Source organism: Xyrauchen texanus, chromosome 35 (assembly GCF_025860055.1).
Source record: "Xyrauchen texanus isolate HMW12.3.18 chromosome 35, RBS_HiC_50CHRs, whole genome shotgun sequence".
NCBI lineage: Eukaryota > Metazoa > Chordata > Actinopteri > Cypriniformes > Catostomidae > Xyrauchen > Xyrauchen texanus.
The window spans coordinates 24,016,851-24,036,289 of record NC_068310.1 but is presented as its reverse complement, the minus strand read 5'-3'; the positions used below and the strand labels follow the sequence as shown (position 1 = coordinate 24,036,289).

The following is a 19,439-nucleotide window of genomic DNA, read 5'->3' as shown; positions in this document are numbered from 1 at the left end:
ATTATGTGGACCTACAGAGCTGAGATACTCCTCTAAAAAAAATGTATTTGTGCTCAGCAGAAGAAAGAAAGATGTGAGATGATGAGAGAGTAAATGATGAGAGAATTTTCATTTTTGGATGAACTATCCCTTTAATGATTTTAGAAATAGGCATGTTTTGCATCTTCACTCTTTTCGTTTGTCTCTAAAAATCAAACTTCAACTTCAGTCGATCATTTGTGGTATAAATTTAGAAGATTATGTGTTGTCCATATACTGTAGATATGTACTATAGAGAACCTCTGAATTTATGATCCTGCTGTTAGCCACAAAATGGTTGTTAGACCAGTGCTACTATACCTCGAACTTGTTTATAAAACCACATACAGTGTTTGAATTTAATTGAAGCCTGTATTTGCATGCACAGCAGCGAGCACATAGTGGCTATACACACAGATCTATATTGTGTCTGGTCTGTGGTTTGTCTGCAGCCCAAGTGAAAATATCAGGTTCTGCATTCACTTCCAAGTTTCAGCTGTCACAATACCCCAGTCAGACTGGCGTTACAAAGGTCAAGCAGATTCATAACCCAGCTTTTCTTCTCTGATGTGCACAAACATGGTTAAAAGCTTAAAATATGCTCTCAAACCAACCAAAAATACATAGTCATTGTCCTCTTAAATGGATAGTTCTCCCAAAAATGGCATTTCTTTCATAATTTACTGACCTCACGTTGTTCTAAACCCATATGACTTTCCAATGTGTGAAACAAAAGCAGATGTTAGACTTATTGTTTGTTTGCCTCAGTCACTGTTTATTTTCATTGCATCTTTTTTTCCATGCAATGAAAGTGAATGGTGACTGAAACTGAACATTCAACCTAACATCTTTTGTGTTCCACGGAAGAAAGAAGGTCATATGGGTTTGGAAAAACATGAGGGTGAGTAAATGATGACAGAATTTACATTTCTGTGTGAACTGTCCATTTAACATTCATTACACACACACACACACACACACACACACACAAACATTGACTGCTGTATGCCTCTTAGGCAGTTCTACCTCACATTGGATTATGTCACCAGATTTACTTTTTCTGTTTGCATAAACCCAGTGTGGAGTACATTGCCACTTAGTGGCCAGTTTTCATTTCATTTTTCATTTTGTTCCACCACATTGTGTATTAATACCAGAACTATAAACTGTATCCAGACCTATCTCCATGGATGGAATTTGGTTTAAAACTTGTCATTTAACTGTATAATGAATTCCACCAGTAGAAAAGGTTTAAAATGTTTAATAGTGGTAAAAAACCTGATATTGCCATTAAACGTTCAAATTGAACAAATTAATTGATATCTATGGCCTCTCTTAACCAATGCCCAAGTATTTAGTCTTGGAACATACCTCTCTAATTGTACATGTTCATTCTCAAGTTACTCTTTTTATTCAATTACACCTCTCTCTTTTTCTGTTCCACCTGCAGGTCAGACCTCTCCCGTGAAGTCTCTCAAACCTGTAAGTTGATTTAAAACCTTAAATGTCTGTAATTACTCAATCTTTGGGATTTAATTTAGACACACACTGGGTAGTTTTGAAGAAATGAAGCTGTGTGTAATGAAGATGAAACACGATTCATTATTTAACATCCTCCCTCACTTGCGTTCTCGGTTTTCCAGCGAGGCATGATCCTTGCAGTCTTACATTATTCACAGAGCAAGTGCCAAATGCTCTAATGTTACTTTAAGAGCTGGATGTGTTGAATCACCTTAAGGCAAACACGAGGCTCTGCAGTAGAACATCCCTGCCAAGTCAACAGGCTCCTCAGGAGCACTTCCTTTTGTACTGCTTTCTCAAGTGATGAGTATCGAACAGGCTCTACTGTAAATAAGCCACGGCTCAAAAATGGTACTCAGCCAGGTATGTTCTGATAGATATGTCACAGACAGCAGGGAATAACATTCCTAAATGCAAATACATTTCAACCAACCATATAAAAGTGCATCGCGAGTATACCAAAAGACTGTGCATTCAATAAAACTCTGTGTTCACTAGGTAGAAGCTAGCCAAATTAGGCAAATGCCAACATGCACAGGTTGCATGATATGCAGGTTGCAGCTCAGTGAAAAAATGCACAGCTGAACAGATGTGTTTTCATCTGTACTTGAATGTGGCTACTGTTGGAGCACAGCTGACCTCTTCAGGAAGCGGGTTCCAGCTGCGGGTGGCATAATAGCTAAACACTGTCTCACCTTGTTTTTGACTGAACCCCCTGTATTTCAAACTGACTTGATCCTAATGATCTGAGGGGTCTGTTAGGTTTATACTCAACAAGCATATTTACAATGTATTTAAAGGACATTACTTTTGGATGATCCACAATTTTGGTACTGTTGGGTCACCACTTGATAGCCAATGTAAAATCTAGGGTGAAACAAAACCAGTTAAGAACTACTGCAGAAGATTATCTATTTTAAAGCCGTTTGTATAGTGTCCTATTCAGCTTCAGCCACACAAACACAGACATGCTTAAACATGTGAGTCATAAAGGCATGATTAAGACATGCTTGCTCTACAGTACCAAAGGCAGTGACTTCATAGGTAAATAAGAACATTGAGTAGCTTGCATGGCCAAAAGTGTGTATCCACAAAACAAGGTCCTTAAAGAAGTGCTTTACTAAGACAGGTAGAAGAACTTGACTGGCCTGCACAAAGCCCAGAACTGAACCCCTTTGTGATGAATTGGAAAACCAACTTTGTGCCAGGTCTCTTCACCCAACATTAGTGCCTGACCTCACTGAAGCTCTTGCCATCATCCAACATCTAGAAGAAAGCCATTGCTGAAGATTGGAAGCTGTTTTAGCAGCAAAGGGAGGGCAAAGTCTCCATTAATGCCAATGATTTTGGAATTGGTTGTTCAACAAGTATACGGGTGTAGTGATCCACATGCTTTTGGCCATATAATTTACTTGGATATGTTACTGTCGTTTTTTAGTTTTCATTGAAGTGCTATAATGTTGATTGTTGATGAAGCTTTGTGTGAGGTTTGTTGATTGTGTCTATTGTGGTTTGTTGTAGATCACTCCTGCTATGCCCATTACACAGAAGCAGGACATTGCCATCAGCACCGTCACCACTGAAACTCCCAGTCCAGTTGAGCCAGCCCCACAGTCCCTCCCCTTTCCTCCTCATGCTATCCGCTCCAACTCACCAAAACTGGACCCATCTGAGCTGTACCTCAAGTCTAAAGCTGTGCTGGATAGCCAACGTGAGTTGAAGTTAGACATATTAGGGCTCAACAATAAGGATGACATAATGGTGGAACTGTCACTTTCCCCTTTGGGTCAGCGTTGTGCCGAAACTACATTATTGCATGTTTATTAAACATGTATGTGTTTATGGCTTAAATATTTAGTTTTCTGTGTTAAATTGAATATTGTTGTTGTTGTGAATTCTGTTAAATATTTAAATATGTCAACATGGAAATGTTATCTAGCTGGCTGATATAGATGAGCTTTTGGTGAAAATATGATAATGACTTGATGATCTTGGAAGCATTAAATTATTAATATATAGCCATATTTCCAACTATTATTGCAAATTAATAACATGACAAATTATTTGTTGCATTTTATTTGTATTTTTTTTTTCCTGACACTTGTTATTTTGTGGTGGGGCCAGTGAAAATGATGGCAGGGAAAGTAAAAATCTAATCTATTGGCACAACTGGACAATCCTCTCATAATTTACTCACCCTCATGCATTCTCAGATGTGTATGGTCTTCTTTATTCTGCTGAACACTAGATTATTTTAGCTCTGTTGGTCCTCACAATTCAAATGAATGGGTACCAAAATTTTGAAGCTTCAAAAGCATATAAAGGCAGCATAAAAGTAATCCACACGACTCCAGTGTTTCATTAGTGTGGGTGAGAAACAGATCAATATTTAAGTCCTTTTTTTACAGTTAATCTGCAATTTCACTTTCACACCCTCCTTTTGTTTTTGGCGATTCACATTCTTCATATTCGCCACCTACTGGGCAGGGAGGTGGTTTTATAGTAAAAAAATGACTTATTGATCTGTTTCTCACCAACACCTACCATATCACTTCTGAAGATATAGATTTAACCACTGGAGTCATATGGATTAATTTTATGCTGGCTTTGTACTTTTTGAGCTTAAAAATGTTGGTCATCCATTCACTTGCATTAGGAGGACTTCAGAGCTGAGATTTTCTTCTAAAAATCTTCATTTGTGTTCTGTTGAAGAAAGAAAATTCATACACTTTTGTGATGGCATGAGGGTGAGTAAATGACAAGAGAATTTTCATTTTTGGGTCAGCTATTCCTGTTAAGAGTACACCGGAAACGGATGAATGTTTTTCTAGCTGACAACTAATTTTCCTCTGTGATATTCAGCTCCCAACACTAAAGAGCTGGACGTTTTTATCAAGAGGAACCAGGAGACTGGATTTGGGTTCAGAGTGCTGGGCGGAGAAGGGCCGGATCTGCCAGTAAGTCTTGACATGCTCTGATGAATACATAATTATATAAACCAGGGTGCGATTTGCTGAGGGGATGGGGGGATTTCCCTGCCTCTGCTTTTGATATACCCCCTTCTAGTTGTTGATTTTTTTATCTCCTGAGGGGTTAAGTTTTTCCCTGTTTCTAATCAGATTGAATGCATTTACCATATCCAACAGTATATGGTGCTATTAAGTAAAGCCCTATTTGGATGGGATTAATTATTTAGACAAATGTCTGACTCTGACATTTGTAAGGTTTACCGTCGATTTGCAGGGAATAAAGGATGTCTGTAGAGATCCCAGAGATGGATGTGTAAACTGTATTAACACACTGACGTCACACATAAATAACCAATCAGATATTAACCTGGGATTATTTTGCAAGCCGTTTTATAGAAGGTAAAAGACGCTGTAATCTTTACCGGCGTGGGAATGAGAAAGTCCAGTAAAGGTGGGTAGAGTAGCCAAAAACTGTTCTCAAGTAAAAGTACAATTACTTCAAAAACATAATTACTCAAGTAGAAGTAAAAGTACTAACATAAATAACTACTTGAGTAAGAAATTATCCAATTAAAAGAGTACTCGAGTAGTGAGTAACTCGTTACTTTCACAAATGACATAATATACGTTTACTCTCCTATATTCCATTACATAAAACACATTGAACATGTACTACAGAATTATTATTATTATTATTATTATTATTAATTGAAATTCTGTCATCATTCACCATCATATTTTTCCAAACCTGTATGACTTTCTTTCTTCCATGCAACACAATAAGTCACTATTTACTTTCAGTGAATGTTTTATTTATATATATATATATATATATATATATATATATGAATATGGACTGTCAGTCCCTAATATTCTCTCTAACATATTTTGTGTTCCACATAATACAAAGCCTCACATTGGTTTGGAACAACATGAGGGTAGAAAAATGATGACAGAATATTAAATTATGGCTGAGCTTTTAAGAGATAGTTTACCCAAAAAAGAAAATTCTCTCATCATTTACTCACCCTCATGCCATCCCAGATGTGTATGACTTCCTTTCTTCTGCAGAACACAAATTCTAAAAGAATATTTTAGCTCTGTAGTCCAAAATTTAGATATAAAAGTAATCTATAAGACTCCGGTGGTTTAATCCATGTCTTCATAAGTGATATGATAGGTGTGGGTGAGAAACAGATCAATATTTGTCATTTTTTGCTAGACAATATGGGGCGATATGCAGAGAAGTATGTGAATCACCAAAAACACAAGAAGTAGTATGTGAAAGTGATTTGTTTTTCATCCATAACTATCACCTCACTTCTGAAGATACTGATTTAACCACTAGAGTCTTATGTTTTTATTTTTATGCTGATTTATGTTTGTTTGTTTAGCTTTAAAATGTTGCCTCCCATTCAATTGCATGAGAAATTCTTCTAAAAATCTTCATTTAAGTTCAGCAAATGAAAGAAAGTCATACACATCTGGGGATGTATGAGGGTGAGTAAATAATGAGAATTGTAATTTTTGGGTGAACTAATCCTTTAAGGGCTCTTGTCAGATCTAGATGAATTTGTCATTAAGAAGAGATGTTTGGAAATATTTCTAGTAATTATTACAGTGAAAACGTGAAAATGTCCCATAAGGACATTATATATAATGCTGAAATATAATGCCTTCTTTTGCTATTTCATAGCTTTTAAAGTCCTGTGTGGATTATTATTTCAGTGTAATTACAGTTTTCAGTGTTGTAAGTGTATAGATCATTAGTTCTGTACAGCAGTACCGCCACTCTCTAAATACAGAGTACACAACCTACGTAGGGCATCAACCCTGATCGTGGAACACTCGCTGTGTCTGAAACCGCCCCTATCCACTATATAGTGCACTATTTTGAGTTTTCGCTATTTTGTAGGAGTGTCTGAATGCTGAGTGAGCCACTCGTTCCCTACTTTTCTTCACTCATTCACAATTCACTCTAATTTCAAGTGTACATTTCAAGTACAATCGATAATGGTTCATTTCCCACAATCCACCATGGGGAAGACGTACGAGCAAGGAGTTTACTGCTTCCTTCACTCCTGCAATGTTTTATTTCATGATGAATGTAGTAAATTACTTTTTGACAAATCATTACTGGATTATAATAACATATAGAGAGACAAAACATTCAAATACATTTAAAAATGTACTCTTTATTTGATCAAATGTGTTTACTCTTTATATTAACACACAGTATATATTAAAAATATCCCCAGCCACTCTCGTCGGATGTTTACATGGATTTATAAAGTTAATCTGCCTTAAGTGGCTGCGATAGTTTCCAGTACCCCCTGCGATGGCGCAGAGTAAATGAATACTGCTTATGACATGCGGGACAAAGCACACTTATATATTGCTGCACTGATTTAAAAATGTACACTTAAAAACAGATGTCATAAGACCCCAGTTACATTGTCACCCTGAAAATGACCATCTCATTACACAGAAAGCCCGTGTTAGAATTAGAGCCAAAACTTACCTCAGCGTGCTGCCTGAAGTTGGCGCTGTGACTTTAATCTTGAAATATCAGCTTGTCTTGGTGCTTCACTTTGAAGGGCTTGATGCTGCTGCACTGATGACTTGAGTGGCAGTCTGTGAGAGCCTCTCATTGCACGTAGCTGTGAACGTCCTCTCTCGTAAAAGTCCCATTCAATAATATCAAACCCAGTAATGTTATTAGAAATTTACTTGAGTGAGAGTAAAAGTACTCACTTTTAAACCTACTCTAAAAGTAAAATATTTCCCAAAATGTTACTCAAGTAAATGTAACTGAGTAAATGTACTGCATTACTACCACCTCTGAAGTCCAGAAAACTTAGGCTACTGACAGATGGCTGATTTCTCAGATAAATAATAAATCTGATAATATCTAATGTTAGCCTTACAACAAATGTTTGACAGCTTACCTCAGTGGCTTGTTAATTGTTTAACATAATTTACAGTTAATAAGATAGTTAATTGTCAGTACAGTTTGTTTTAATGCAATTCAATTCAGTTAATTCTGTAACAATAATTATTTTCTGTGGTTTTTGTATACAGTTTAAGAATTTGAGACTGCGTCTGATATAAATTACACCGTCGTCTGAATTTCAACATTAAAATTTAAATGATGACATTCACATTCGCATGTCCCCCACCCTGCATAAAACTATCCATCAAACTGTATTTTGCATTATTTCCTATAAAAATATACTTTGGTCTCTAGAGCAATGGAATTTAGTTGTTTTTACCTTGTATAATTGCAGCAGACAGCCAATTTTGGATCCTGCTGCCACAATATTTCATTTCATTTTATTGATTTATTTCGGCATTTATGCATTTCATGACAGTTCAGTCAACATTGTATCTTTTAATTATTGTTAAAAAGGAATAGGCTGAAGCAAAAGCTTATTATGCCTACACTTTGCAATATCAAAATACTGTATGTAAAATTTGAACTATTTGCCTTGCTCTCCCTTTAGGTGTACATTGGTGCCATCGTTCCTCTAGGTGCTGCAGAGAAGGACGGGCGTCTCCGGGCTGGTGACGAGCTCATCTGTATCGACGGTGTTCCCGTCAAAGGCAAATCACACAAACAAGTTCTGGAGCTCATGACCAACGCTGCCCGCAATGGGCAGGTGATGCTGACAGTGCGCAGAAAGCTGACTTATCCAGGTTTGTGCTGTTCCTGTTAAAAACCTTAAGCTTATCCAATGGTGTGTGGTTGTGTATTGGTTTAAACGCATGCGTTTATGTTCAAAGTGCTGTAGACACCCTACAGAGGCTTCATTCATATCCAGGACTGATGTCTGGAAAAAGATCAAGTCCCAGCAGCACTGAGCGTTTCACTCCATTAATTCTGAGTGAAAGGGCGAGGGGAGCTATACAAAAATAACCACAAAATCACAAATTAATGGCCAGTATTCTCAGTCAAAGCAGGAGACTCTTGATGTGCTAACAAAACAATGACTCAGAAGCGCTGAGTAACCATAAAAGAAAAGCCTGGAGGCACCACAAACTGTGTTATTTAGAAAAAACTTTGCAATTATGAAGCTATTAGAAAATTTGGCTCGATGCTTCTGAGCAATTTCTTCAACACTTCTGTAAATGTTGCAGTGCTGCTAAAGCACACCGGGACTTTTTTGTTCATCATATTGAGTTTGTTTCATTTCCTTTCAGTAATAATAATCACCCGAGAACATTTGCGTTACAACTAGAGCAGCATCATTTTAGCTATGGTACCAAAATGTGAATAACCTCTCTGATTGTTATTGTTCAGCAATCAATATAAATCGATATTGTTTGTCATATACTACAGTACATTGCCAAAAGTACAGTATGTGTACACCCTCTTCTAATCAACCGGTTTGGCTATTCCAGTAAATACAAATATTTATTTACTGGATATTTACAGAGAATTCCTTTCAATTAAAATCAAAGGCACATAGAGTATGAATGTCTTGTTCAGGTTTCCAAATACTTTTGCCATGTAGTGTTGATTTGACCATAAACCTGTGTTTTCTTATTTAAACTGGACAAGCAGAAAGAGAGGAAGATGACGGGGCACAACCTCAGGTTCCACCGACTTCTGCTCTGGTAAATGGATCACCCAAACCACCCCACATCGAGATGCCCGGCCACACTCATCCTCAGCCCTACAACGTCACCCTGCAGCGCAAAGACAACGAGGGCTTCGGATTCGTAATCCTCACCTCTAAAAACAAGCCTCCACCGGGAGGTTAGGATTGATAGCTTTCCCCCACAGCCATCTCGATCTGTCTCTCTCTATTAGTCTCTTTCTCTCTCTATCACTTTTTCTCTCTCAGCACTTCTGATACTTTTCTAGTCTTTCGGAATGTCAAAAACGTTTAATTTAAATATTAATTAATTTCTTCCCAGTTATTCCCCATAAGATTGGTCGGATCATCGACGGCAGTCCCACGGACCGCTGCGGGCGGCTTAAAGTTGGTGACCGCATCTCTGCAGTTAATGGCCAGTCAATTATTGAACTGTCACACAATGACATTGTGCAGCTTATCAAAGAAGCAGGAAATGCTGTTACCCTCACTGTGGTGCCTGAGGAGGGTGAGCTTCTTGAAAAATAAATGTTCTCTGCATTATTTTTGTGCACTGTGCTGGTGTAAGGAAGTAGTAGATTATAAAAGGATATTTATTTTTTGTTGTGACAGAAAAAGCTGTTATGTCCTTTTGCTTTTGAGATTGAAACTGACAGTTGGAATGTTTTTTTGAAAACCTGTGTGTCTGCCACACTGATAATCCTATTTATTTTCAGAACACAGTGGCCCCCCGTCAGGCACAAGTTCAGCAAAGCAGAGCCCAGCCGCCCAGCACAGAGCTGTGGGACAGCAGCCTGCCAACAGAGATGACAGGTACAAGCGCCATCCCAACGGCCTATTCAATCATACAACACACACACTCATTCTACTTTTTTGTCTACAACAAAAAAAGTATTGGAGGTATAACAGCCCATATACAAGTTTACCTTTCTAGGTCATTTCATTTTAGAAATTCCTCAATTTGTACATTTTGGCTAAAGGTACTGTTACTGTTTTTACTGTTAGTCAATGATAATGAAGACGAGACTTAAAAGATGCATCATGACAATAATTAATCAACTTTAATTCAAACATACTGTTCTCGAAAATATGACTAGAAAGAAAATTATACTAAGAGATGAACAGTGGTGAACCAATAGAAGAGGAAATATTTAGAGAAACATCTTGAAAGAATTGATTTATCTAATCCAATAATCCAGTATATTGGATGTTTCCCTGCTGAAGATGCACAAACAGAAAGAGCTGAACACTGGCTAAATAGACTGCTTTACAAACTGGTTATAGGAATCGTTCACCCAAAAATTAAAATTCTCTCATAATTTCATACAATGCAAGTGAATGGTGACCAGAATTGTATTGGTCCAAAAAGCATATAAAGTCAGCTTAAAAGTTATTCATAGCACTCTAGTGGTTAAATCTATGTCTTCAGAAGCGATATGATAAGTGTTGGTGAGAAACAGATCTATATTTAAGTCCTTTTTTAACAATAAATCTCCACATTCACTTTCACATTATTATTCTTTTGTTTTTTATTACTGGTCAGGGAGGATTATTTATAGATACTCTATAAGAACTTTGAGAAATTTGTCGGTTTCTCACCCACACCGATCATATTGTTTCAGAACACATGGATTACTTTTATGCTGCCTTTATATGCATTTTGGAGCTTTAAAGTTAAGGGCACCCATTCACTTGCATTGTATGGACCTACAGGGCAGAGATATTCTTCTAAAAATCTTTGTGTTCAGCAGAAAAAAGAAAGCCATACACATCTGGGATGGCATGAGGGTGAGTAAATGATGGGAGAATTATAATATTTGGGTGAATTTTCCTTTTAATTATCTCACTCAAACACATCCTTATTATATATGAGATTAATCACCATTTCCACAACATTATATGTAATATTAGAACTTACATCTGCATAGACTGAACAGGTGAACTTGTAAATGACATGCTAGTTATAATGCGTAACTTGCATTGTGAATATGCTTTTTTTGTAAAACGTGCTATACACAATGCAACACCTTAAACTGTTAAAAAATTTAAAATTAATAACAGTCTATAAAGCGTGAAGAATTCAGAACTTGAAAGGTAGCTAGCTACTTCAGTGTATTATTTATATTATGCTATTCTTTCAGAAGCTCTGGATTTCAAAACAAGGACAGATGTAATTTGGTGTATCTTTTATTTACTGTATGTGATACATGTTTAAACCAATGCATGTTTATACATTTTTCTATATATCTGATTTAAGTTTGGTCTGTTACAGTTTGACACGTTTTTGTCATTTTGCACATTAACATTAACTGAAATGTGTAAATCTATATGCTATCTTAGTCAGAGTAAAACTGACTAAAATGTATAAATATACCATGACTAAATATTGAGTAAATTTAAAGGGCATTTTTTTCAACAAAAGACTTAAACTATGAATAAAACTACAGACAGTGAAAAAAATTAACACTGCTGTGGTCAGATTCCTTGTTAAGCCAATCGGAAGACTTTGAAACTCTTTCTGCCTGTACTGTACTGTAAAGTCATTTTGCATGTTCAGAAGGCAGCCCATATTTTCAGAGCAGAACACTGAACACTTGGTAGCTGAACATTCAACATTAATGGCATATTTAGCATGTTAGTTTTTCGTGCAAGTACACTATTTTGCTCTTCTATCTTTTTGAATTACACGCACAATGCAGTGGCCAATTATGGTCCAATTAATGTGTATGATGTACATGCTGGACAAAGCAGAGCCACTTTCAAACTATCTAGATCTGTTCATAAAGCATTTTAAAGTGCATGTGAACGTGCTGACTGAGGTGACGTGCTGCTGCAGTCCATCTTTGATTACAACAGTCTCAGCGGGTCATGACTAATTCTTTGGCTTACTCTTGATCACAACGTGTCATGTGTGAATAGCCCCTTAGTGTCAAACAGTAGCCTCTTATACATGTAAGAAATAGTGCCCTAGCACCTAAAAGCATGATGTCTTTTATCTTGTAAATAGTTTCTTATAACAACAGCTCTGATCTTCTGCATCCTGCTCTCTTTTATTATACGTCCTTCCATTTTCTATTATCTCTTTCCATTTTTCAAGACAGCTTTTTAATCCCAAGTACATTGTTCAGGTCATTCTTTTTAGCATAAAACTTAGTAGTGTTTTTGTGAACTCACTTCACAGTCGGGGCTGAGATAAGAGGGTGCCCAATGTCATAGATTTCTCTCATGCTCAAGTCCAACAAAAGGATGTAATGAGCTCAATAGACCATCGAGGTCTAGAATGCTGAAGAGAGGCTCTTTTTGTAGGAATAAAATTTTAAAGCCTGACCTGCACATTATTCTGAACAAAAACACTGTTAACTGTACTGTAAAATATGATGTAGGCCATTGGTGCTCAACTGGTTTCGCTTCAAGACCCAGATTTTACATTGCAGAGCAAGTGGTGACCCAGCACAGTACAACAATTGTTTATTGGTTAAAAGTAAACAAAATAATTATTATCAAAGTGATTGTTCACTCAAAAATGAAACCACTGTCATCTGTTCATTCAATGGCCTAAAGCAATATTTATTTATCTGGTGATGTAGAAATGGCATGGAGACAGAGGAGAGGAAAGACAACATGGCCCGATCCAAGTACAAAACCCTGCCTCATAGTGAGATGGGGACAGCCATGACCTTAGGGCCAAAGCAGGTGAGATTTACATGACAGCAGCAGTTGTCTGAACAATCACTCATGTTACATTTGCAATAATAGAGTTCACAGATTATTAAGCAACTCAATTAAGTACTTAATTTTTTTTGCAGCCCACGTTTTATCATGGGAACATTTGTTACCTTAAGGTTTTGCACTATACTGCAAATACACAATCTGTGAAAAGGAAGAACTACATAAAGATATGCAAATCAAGAGTCATTTCTCATTAGCAGTGACAGGCATGATAGAATAGTTTGCATTTTCACTCTGAACAGAATGTTACGAAACTATTTGCATAGTTTAGCTACTCTGGCTTGTACAGCACAAATGTATGCAAGTACATTTCAGTGTGTCATAAAATCTTCATTTTTGTATTAGAATGCAAAACATGTTAAAAACAGCTGTATTCTCTGTTTCCCAGGGCTGTTACCCTGTAGAGTTAGAGAGAGGGTCTAGAGGATTTGGCTTCAGTCTGCGAGGAGGGAAGGAATATAACATGGGTCTCTTCATCCTCAGACTGGCTGAGGATGGCCCTGCACTGAAAGATGGCAGGATACACGTAAGTTCTCACAACACTACCACGTATATCGGCACTTATTACACGGCCCTCTGAAATACTTTATTGTTGTTTGTCAATCGTACTATTCTGCATTCAAATATTTTTGACCATTGTCCCAGGCAACCGATATCCTACATGCTGTACTAGTGTCATGTCTCTCATATCACTCCCAGGTCTCTTCTTGTCACATAATTAAATAATTTCAACTCCAATAATGTCTATTTATTTATTTTTTGATTTATTTAATAGTTTATTTAATTTTTTTTGTTTGTTAGCGCTGAAACTCTTATCATTTTTATTACTTTTATTTCAATTATTTTAATGCAATATTTGTTTATTTTATTTATTGTAATTTTGTTTTCATTTAAATTATCTTAAAGGGATTTTTCTCCCCAAAACTCTCATTTTTTTACTCCCCCTCATTCCATCCCAGATGTGTATGCCTTTCTTTCTTCTGCAGAGCACAAATGAATATTTTTAGAAGAATATCTAGAATATCTCAGCTCAATTTTAGGTCCAATACAAGTATATGATGGCCAGAACTTTGAAGCTCCAAAACGCTGATCAAGTCAGCATTAACATAATCCATCAAACTCCAGTGGTTAAATCAATGTCTTCTGAAGTGATCCAGATGGTTTTGGGTGAGAACAGACCAAAACGTAACCCCTTTTTCACTTTTTGTCTGTACTCACCCAAAACCAACTGGATTTCTTCTGAAGTTATGGATAAAACCATTGGAGTTTTATGGATTACCTATATGCTGACTTTATCTCCTTTTTGGAGCTTCAAAGGCCTGACCACCATTCACTTGCATTGGACCAAACGAGCCTGCTCCATGCCATGTCACTGCCACGCCCCAGACTGCTCAATGCCATGTCACAGCCAAAACTCAGTCTACTCCATGCCATGTCTCAGACAAGCCCCAGACTGCTCCATGCCATGACACAGCCAAACTGCAGTCTGCTCCATGCCATGTTTCAATTGAACCCCAGACTTCTCCATGCCATGTCTCAAGCAAAACTCTGCTCCACGGTCCAGGCCCGCCTCCAACCCTACGACTCCGCCTTGATCATATGCTCCACGCGCAGCTACATCAAGCCCCCAAATATTGCTCCTGTTCCCTCTTGAACACTGTGTTTTTGTTTTGGGCCGTGTGGACCCACCCCTGGGGGGTATATGTCATGTTTAAATGAGCGAAGAGATACTTCTAAAAATCTTTGTTTGTGTTCAGAAGAAGAAAGAAAATCATACCCACATGCCATGTAAGATTTGTGAGTAAATTATGATTGTACACCCAAAAATGAAAATTCTATCCCTTTAATGTAATATTGTTTTAAATAAAAAACAATTAAATGCAATAATGGTTTAGATTACTACAAACACTGCATACCATTTCCATAAATATTCATCCCATGTCCAGTCCATTTTAATATCTCTTTTACAATGTTCACACTATTACCAGAGAATTGAAACGGCTCATGTTACTTTAACATTGTTCCACTTAAAGAATCAATTTTTCTAGGAGTGACTGATGACTGTGTATGTGTGTTTGTATTTGTGACTTCACAGGTTGGAGATCAAATAGTGGAGATCAACGGTGAACCTACACAGGGCATTACACACACGCGGGCCATTGAGCTCATCCAGGCGGGGGGCAATAAAGTGCTGCTGCTTTTAAGGCCTGGACTGGGCCTAGTGCCTGATCATAGTGAGTCTGTATATATAACACCTGAACGCTCCGAGATAATTACACACATTAACTGTAAATAATAAAAGCATTGCAGTCAAATAAAAGAGGACATAGCTGAGAGATGCTCTCAGTACCAAACTGGCTCTTTAATCTGTTCAAGTGTGCAGAAGCCCTCATTTAATTTCCTACCACTTCATGAACCACAAATAAAATCAGTTCCCTGAAGCCTACATGTTCCCCTTTGAAAAAACACATCAATTTCTTGGGACTGTTTTTATTTTTATTGTTTTAGTTTTAAAAGCCATTGAAAGTGTATTGTGCCAGTTACCTTTTCTGTGCAGTTTATTTTCTAAAGGTACTTTCAATAGCCATTCACGCTACATCAATACTCTTGTTCAAAAATTTGGTTGACATTCACCCCAAAATTACCAGCTGACACAAAGGATACTCATGTAACAACAAAAGCTGATTTACTGAGAAATCATACTTACCCATACACCTTCTAAACACATTGGCGGTGCTAGGGAATGTTTTCCGTAAAGCTCCAAATGTTTTTACAATTTTATAACCTTGTCAGAAGTTCCAATGTTAAGTTGATATTAAAAGTAATAATAAAAGTAATATTGTATTTGAATACTAAGTAATATACAGTAAATAAATGATAGCTATCTTTCTACAGTATCAATAACACCAAATACAGACTCAAATCAGTACACACGTGCTGTCTTCTCACCTGCTTTCCAGCTCTCATGTACTGTATGTGCACGCTTGCAAGAGTGCTCGCAACAGACACAATTACGGCTGTGTCTGGTCAAAATTCCTGTCTTGGTAGGAAATTGGAAATTATATTGAGTTGGTTAATCCAGATGCAGCAAGTACCAAATATTAAAATGTATAACCCTGAAAACAAAGAGTAATATACAAATGTGCTCAAATAATTTACAAACTTTAAAATAGGCACCAGGACATTTACATTCTATTGCAACACTCTTGACATGAAATAGACACTATACACTGTACCTCGCAAATACTGGCAAATCTGTCAAAATGTGATTGTTTTTTTCACAAGTACCTATTTTTGCCTATTTACAGCCTGTTAACTTCTAAAAATGGACTTAAAACACCCGTGTCGACCTACAGAAAGCCGAAAAGGACAAAAATACTGTCTTTTTATAAATAACGTTTTAAGTGCATAGTGTTAAAAGCACGCAATTTCTGAAATTCAAACGTATCTGAAGCTGAGAGAAACGTAAGAGGGACCTTTTAGTAGTTTGAGTAATATTTAAAGATGCCTCACTGATGTTACATTAAACTTTTATGCTGTGTTACATCATGCCATAATTACTGTAATTACGAGATGGCAACTCTGAGGTTCTACTCGGACCAGTTCATGTCCTGGGAACTAGGAAGTTATCCGTTTCTATGACATAACTCATAAGGCCAGAATGGCTTTGTGCAGCATAATTTGCATCACTACATTTATTCACTGCTATGCTGTTGCAAAATGTTTAAGAACAAAGAAAATGCTGCAGGTAATCATCGCAATATAAGATGCCATATGTTGTTGTTGTTAACTGATGAGGCCGCTCCCATATTGGTTCTTTTTACATGACGTCACAACTGTCAGGTTGGCGCTTTCATACAATTCCGAGAACTTTTTGACGCTTTTTACGAGTTGGAATCTCATAATTACAGTCATTCCAACATGACATGAACACACCATTATTATAAAGTGTATTATATTCCGATATTTCATCAAATATTTTTCCACAGAGGCCTAGGCTAAGCCCTGAATACCTACTGACCCTAGAAACCACCCCTGTCTATACATTGCATGCAAATGTGCTAATTCCAAAAATGTGTCAGCTGTGCGCAGATATTAGCGTGATTTGGGTATGTGGAATCATATGCATGTTATGTCAGATCTTCCTATCTTCATGCATCGCCCCTCTCAAAAATGCTGTCACTCTTACGCACACTCTCTCTATTTCTGTTTTTCTTTCTCTCCATCTGGGCACTGGTCTATGCATCTCTCTCTTCCTCATTTAGGTCTGAACTCTTCCTCCTCCACACTGTGCTTCCACATGAAACCAGAGCTTCACTAAAGGCTTCTCTGCTTTTCTCGGTCTGTCCCTAATAACTTTGGTAAATTTTGCCTTCCTCGTCTATGCTTGTGCAGTTCTGCCTTTCTTTCCTTTTCTTTTGCCTTAAAGCTGATGTGTGTAATTTTTTAAATATTGTTAAAATACTTGTATCCCTACTTTACATGCAGTCAACTATAAGTAAGCCTTTTGAGGTTGATTTCATCTAAAACCGTGGCACTTTTAAAACAATTATTATTTTTGAAATTCTGTTTGGTGATACTAGTTACACACTTCAGTTTTAAAATGAAAAGTTTGCTTGTAAATGTCCAAAATTAAAATAAAAAAATAATAAATACAATTAATCGCAGTTCCTACACTGATATCTATGTTCATGATCATATTTACTAGCTTAATATATATAGATTGACCCAGTTGTGTGGTCTGATATCCACTGTGGGCAACATGTTACTACATATATTTTTTGTGACCGACATCAGCACAGTTACTAAGTGACAAAGTGTGTCTTTATACCTGAGAATAAAAGAAATGAACCCCTTTGAATGTTATCTCTGAGAAACTGAAGCCCATGTCAGGAGCCAACGGTTTTGACGTCTGGTATCAAAATCTTATCTTGACGGGAAATTGAAACTCCACCATTTTGGGTCTAAATCTCTCTCATAGCTACTTCAACTGCTGGTATGTATCACACTGTCAGAAGGCCAAAAGCCACTGATGACTAAAAACTGTGACAGTTTAATTGAGAACGTCTTTATTAGAATGCAGAAATTTAATAATGTTTGGTCTACCATTTGTATCCTGCAGATTTACAAAATCCAATATGTATTGATTAAAATAAAATGTTTAATGTTTAAATTTGTAAATTAGCAAGGGGGCCTGGGTAGCTCAGTGAGTACTGATGCTGACTACCATCCCTGGAGTCGCAAGTTCGAATCCAGGGCATGCTGAGTGACTCCAACCAGGTCTCCTAAGCAACCAAATTGGCCCGGTTGCTACGGAGGGTAGAGTCAAATGGGGTAACCTCCTCATGATCGCAATTAGGGGTTCTCGCTCTCAATGGGGCACGTGATAAGTTGTGCGTGGATCACGGAGAGTAGCATGAGCCTCCACATGCTGGATGTCTCCGCGGTATCATGCACAACTGCCCACGTGATAAGATGTGCTAATTCACTAAGAAGCAGAGGCAAATGGGACTTGTCCTCTGCCACCCGGATTTAGGTGAGTAACTGCGCCACCACGAGGACCTACTAAGTAATGCTAAAGTACTTGGGAAACTCCAAATTGAGAAAAAAGTAAATTAGCCCAGAAACATACTCTCCACAAGTATTCAGATGTGAATCCTTGGCCATCGCATTGTAAGCTTGTGGTCCAATTTTACATGTTTAACTTGCGTTTATGCGTTAATGTCGCCTTAACAAATCTCAGAACTCAAGGGGGTGATAGAGTTAGCTTCAAATGCCTGTGCCATTTATCTGTATGTGTAAAAGTAGTTGACCATAGAAGACTAGGGCTTGCACGGCTGCTCATTTTTTGTAGTCGACTAAATGCCAAGGAAAGTAGCCAAGTAGTTAGTTACTTGGCAGGTCAATGTGTACCTTATGCAGATGACTTGGAGGCTGCATTACCCTACATTTTTCCACTATTTTCCACATTTCATAAACATTGACAGATAATTCCAAATGATGTCCATCATTTTGACAGATACAAAGAAAGAAACCCATTTTAACCTTAGGGCATACATTTTTCATAAAAGTTTCAGGGCACTTTGCAAGAATTTTTGCTTTTATGTGAAAATGAACACTAATTATCTGCAGTACTTTGCAGCGTTGTTCCGTCATACATGCTTTGTAATGCAAAGGGCTCCTTGTTCACTTAATTTCCACTTTAACATAGTTTCAAATATATTTCAAAACATGAGTAAATTTCCTTTTGCTATCACCATATAGAACAAGTGCAACTGAAATCATGTGATCCATTAGTAGTTGGCACAGACCCGACTAGTGGCAAAACCAACCCGAGTAGTCGTTTAGTTGGTGCAACTATAAAGCTACAGCAGTTTTTGTGGCAAGGCTGAAAATGCAAGACATACTTGGACTGCATGATGAATAGCTCTGACATATTTTGACATGCAACAATTCATGAAATTTAAGCTTGCATAGCTAGATGCATTTCCATTCAGGGAAAGAGTATGTTTCAGGCCTAAGAACAAGCACCATATGTTCCCCTTCATTTAAACCCTTCACTTCTCTGACACTTCCGATCATTGTCATGTTTTGCGTTCATTTC

General features: G+C 37.3%; 1 protein-coding gene across 3 annotated transcripts in view; it reads left to right on the top strand.

Moving 5' to 3' along the window:
* LOC127628456 (membrane-associated guanylate kinase, WW and PDZ domain-containing protein 3-like) overlaps positions 1–19,439 on the top strand; it is a 216,917-nt gene that overhangs the window by 194,861 nt on the left and 2,617 nt on the right. For 2 of the 3 annotated variants that reach the window (XM_052105203.1, XM_052105205.1), the window contains 10 exons: positions 1,469–1,500; positions 3,061–3,250; positions 4,402–4,496; positions 8,012–8,204; positions 9,073–9,267; positions 9,429–9,614; positions 9,823–9,919; positions 12,694–12,799; positions 13,224–13,361; positions 14,931–15,069. In XM_052105203.1, the coding sequence (XP_051961163.1) occupies positions 1,469–1,500; positions 3,061–3,250; positions 4,402–4,496; positions 8,012–8,204; positions 9,073–9,267; positions 9,429–9,614; positions 9,823–9,919; positions 12,694–12,799; positions 13,224–13,361; positions 14,931–15,069 (1,371 nt within the window). Of the gene's footprint in view, positions 1–1,468; positions 1,501–3,060; positions 3,251–4,401; positions 4,497–8,011; positions 8,205–9,072; positions 9,268–9,428; positions 9,615–9,822; positions 9,920–12,693; positions 12,800–13,223; positions 13,362–14,930; positions 15,070–17,100; positions 19,427–19,439 lie in introns of those variants that run through there. The other variant, XM_052105204.1, reaches the window with a different exon arrangement.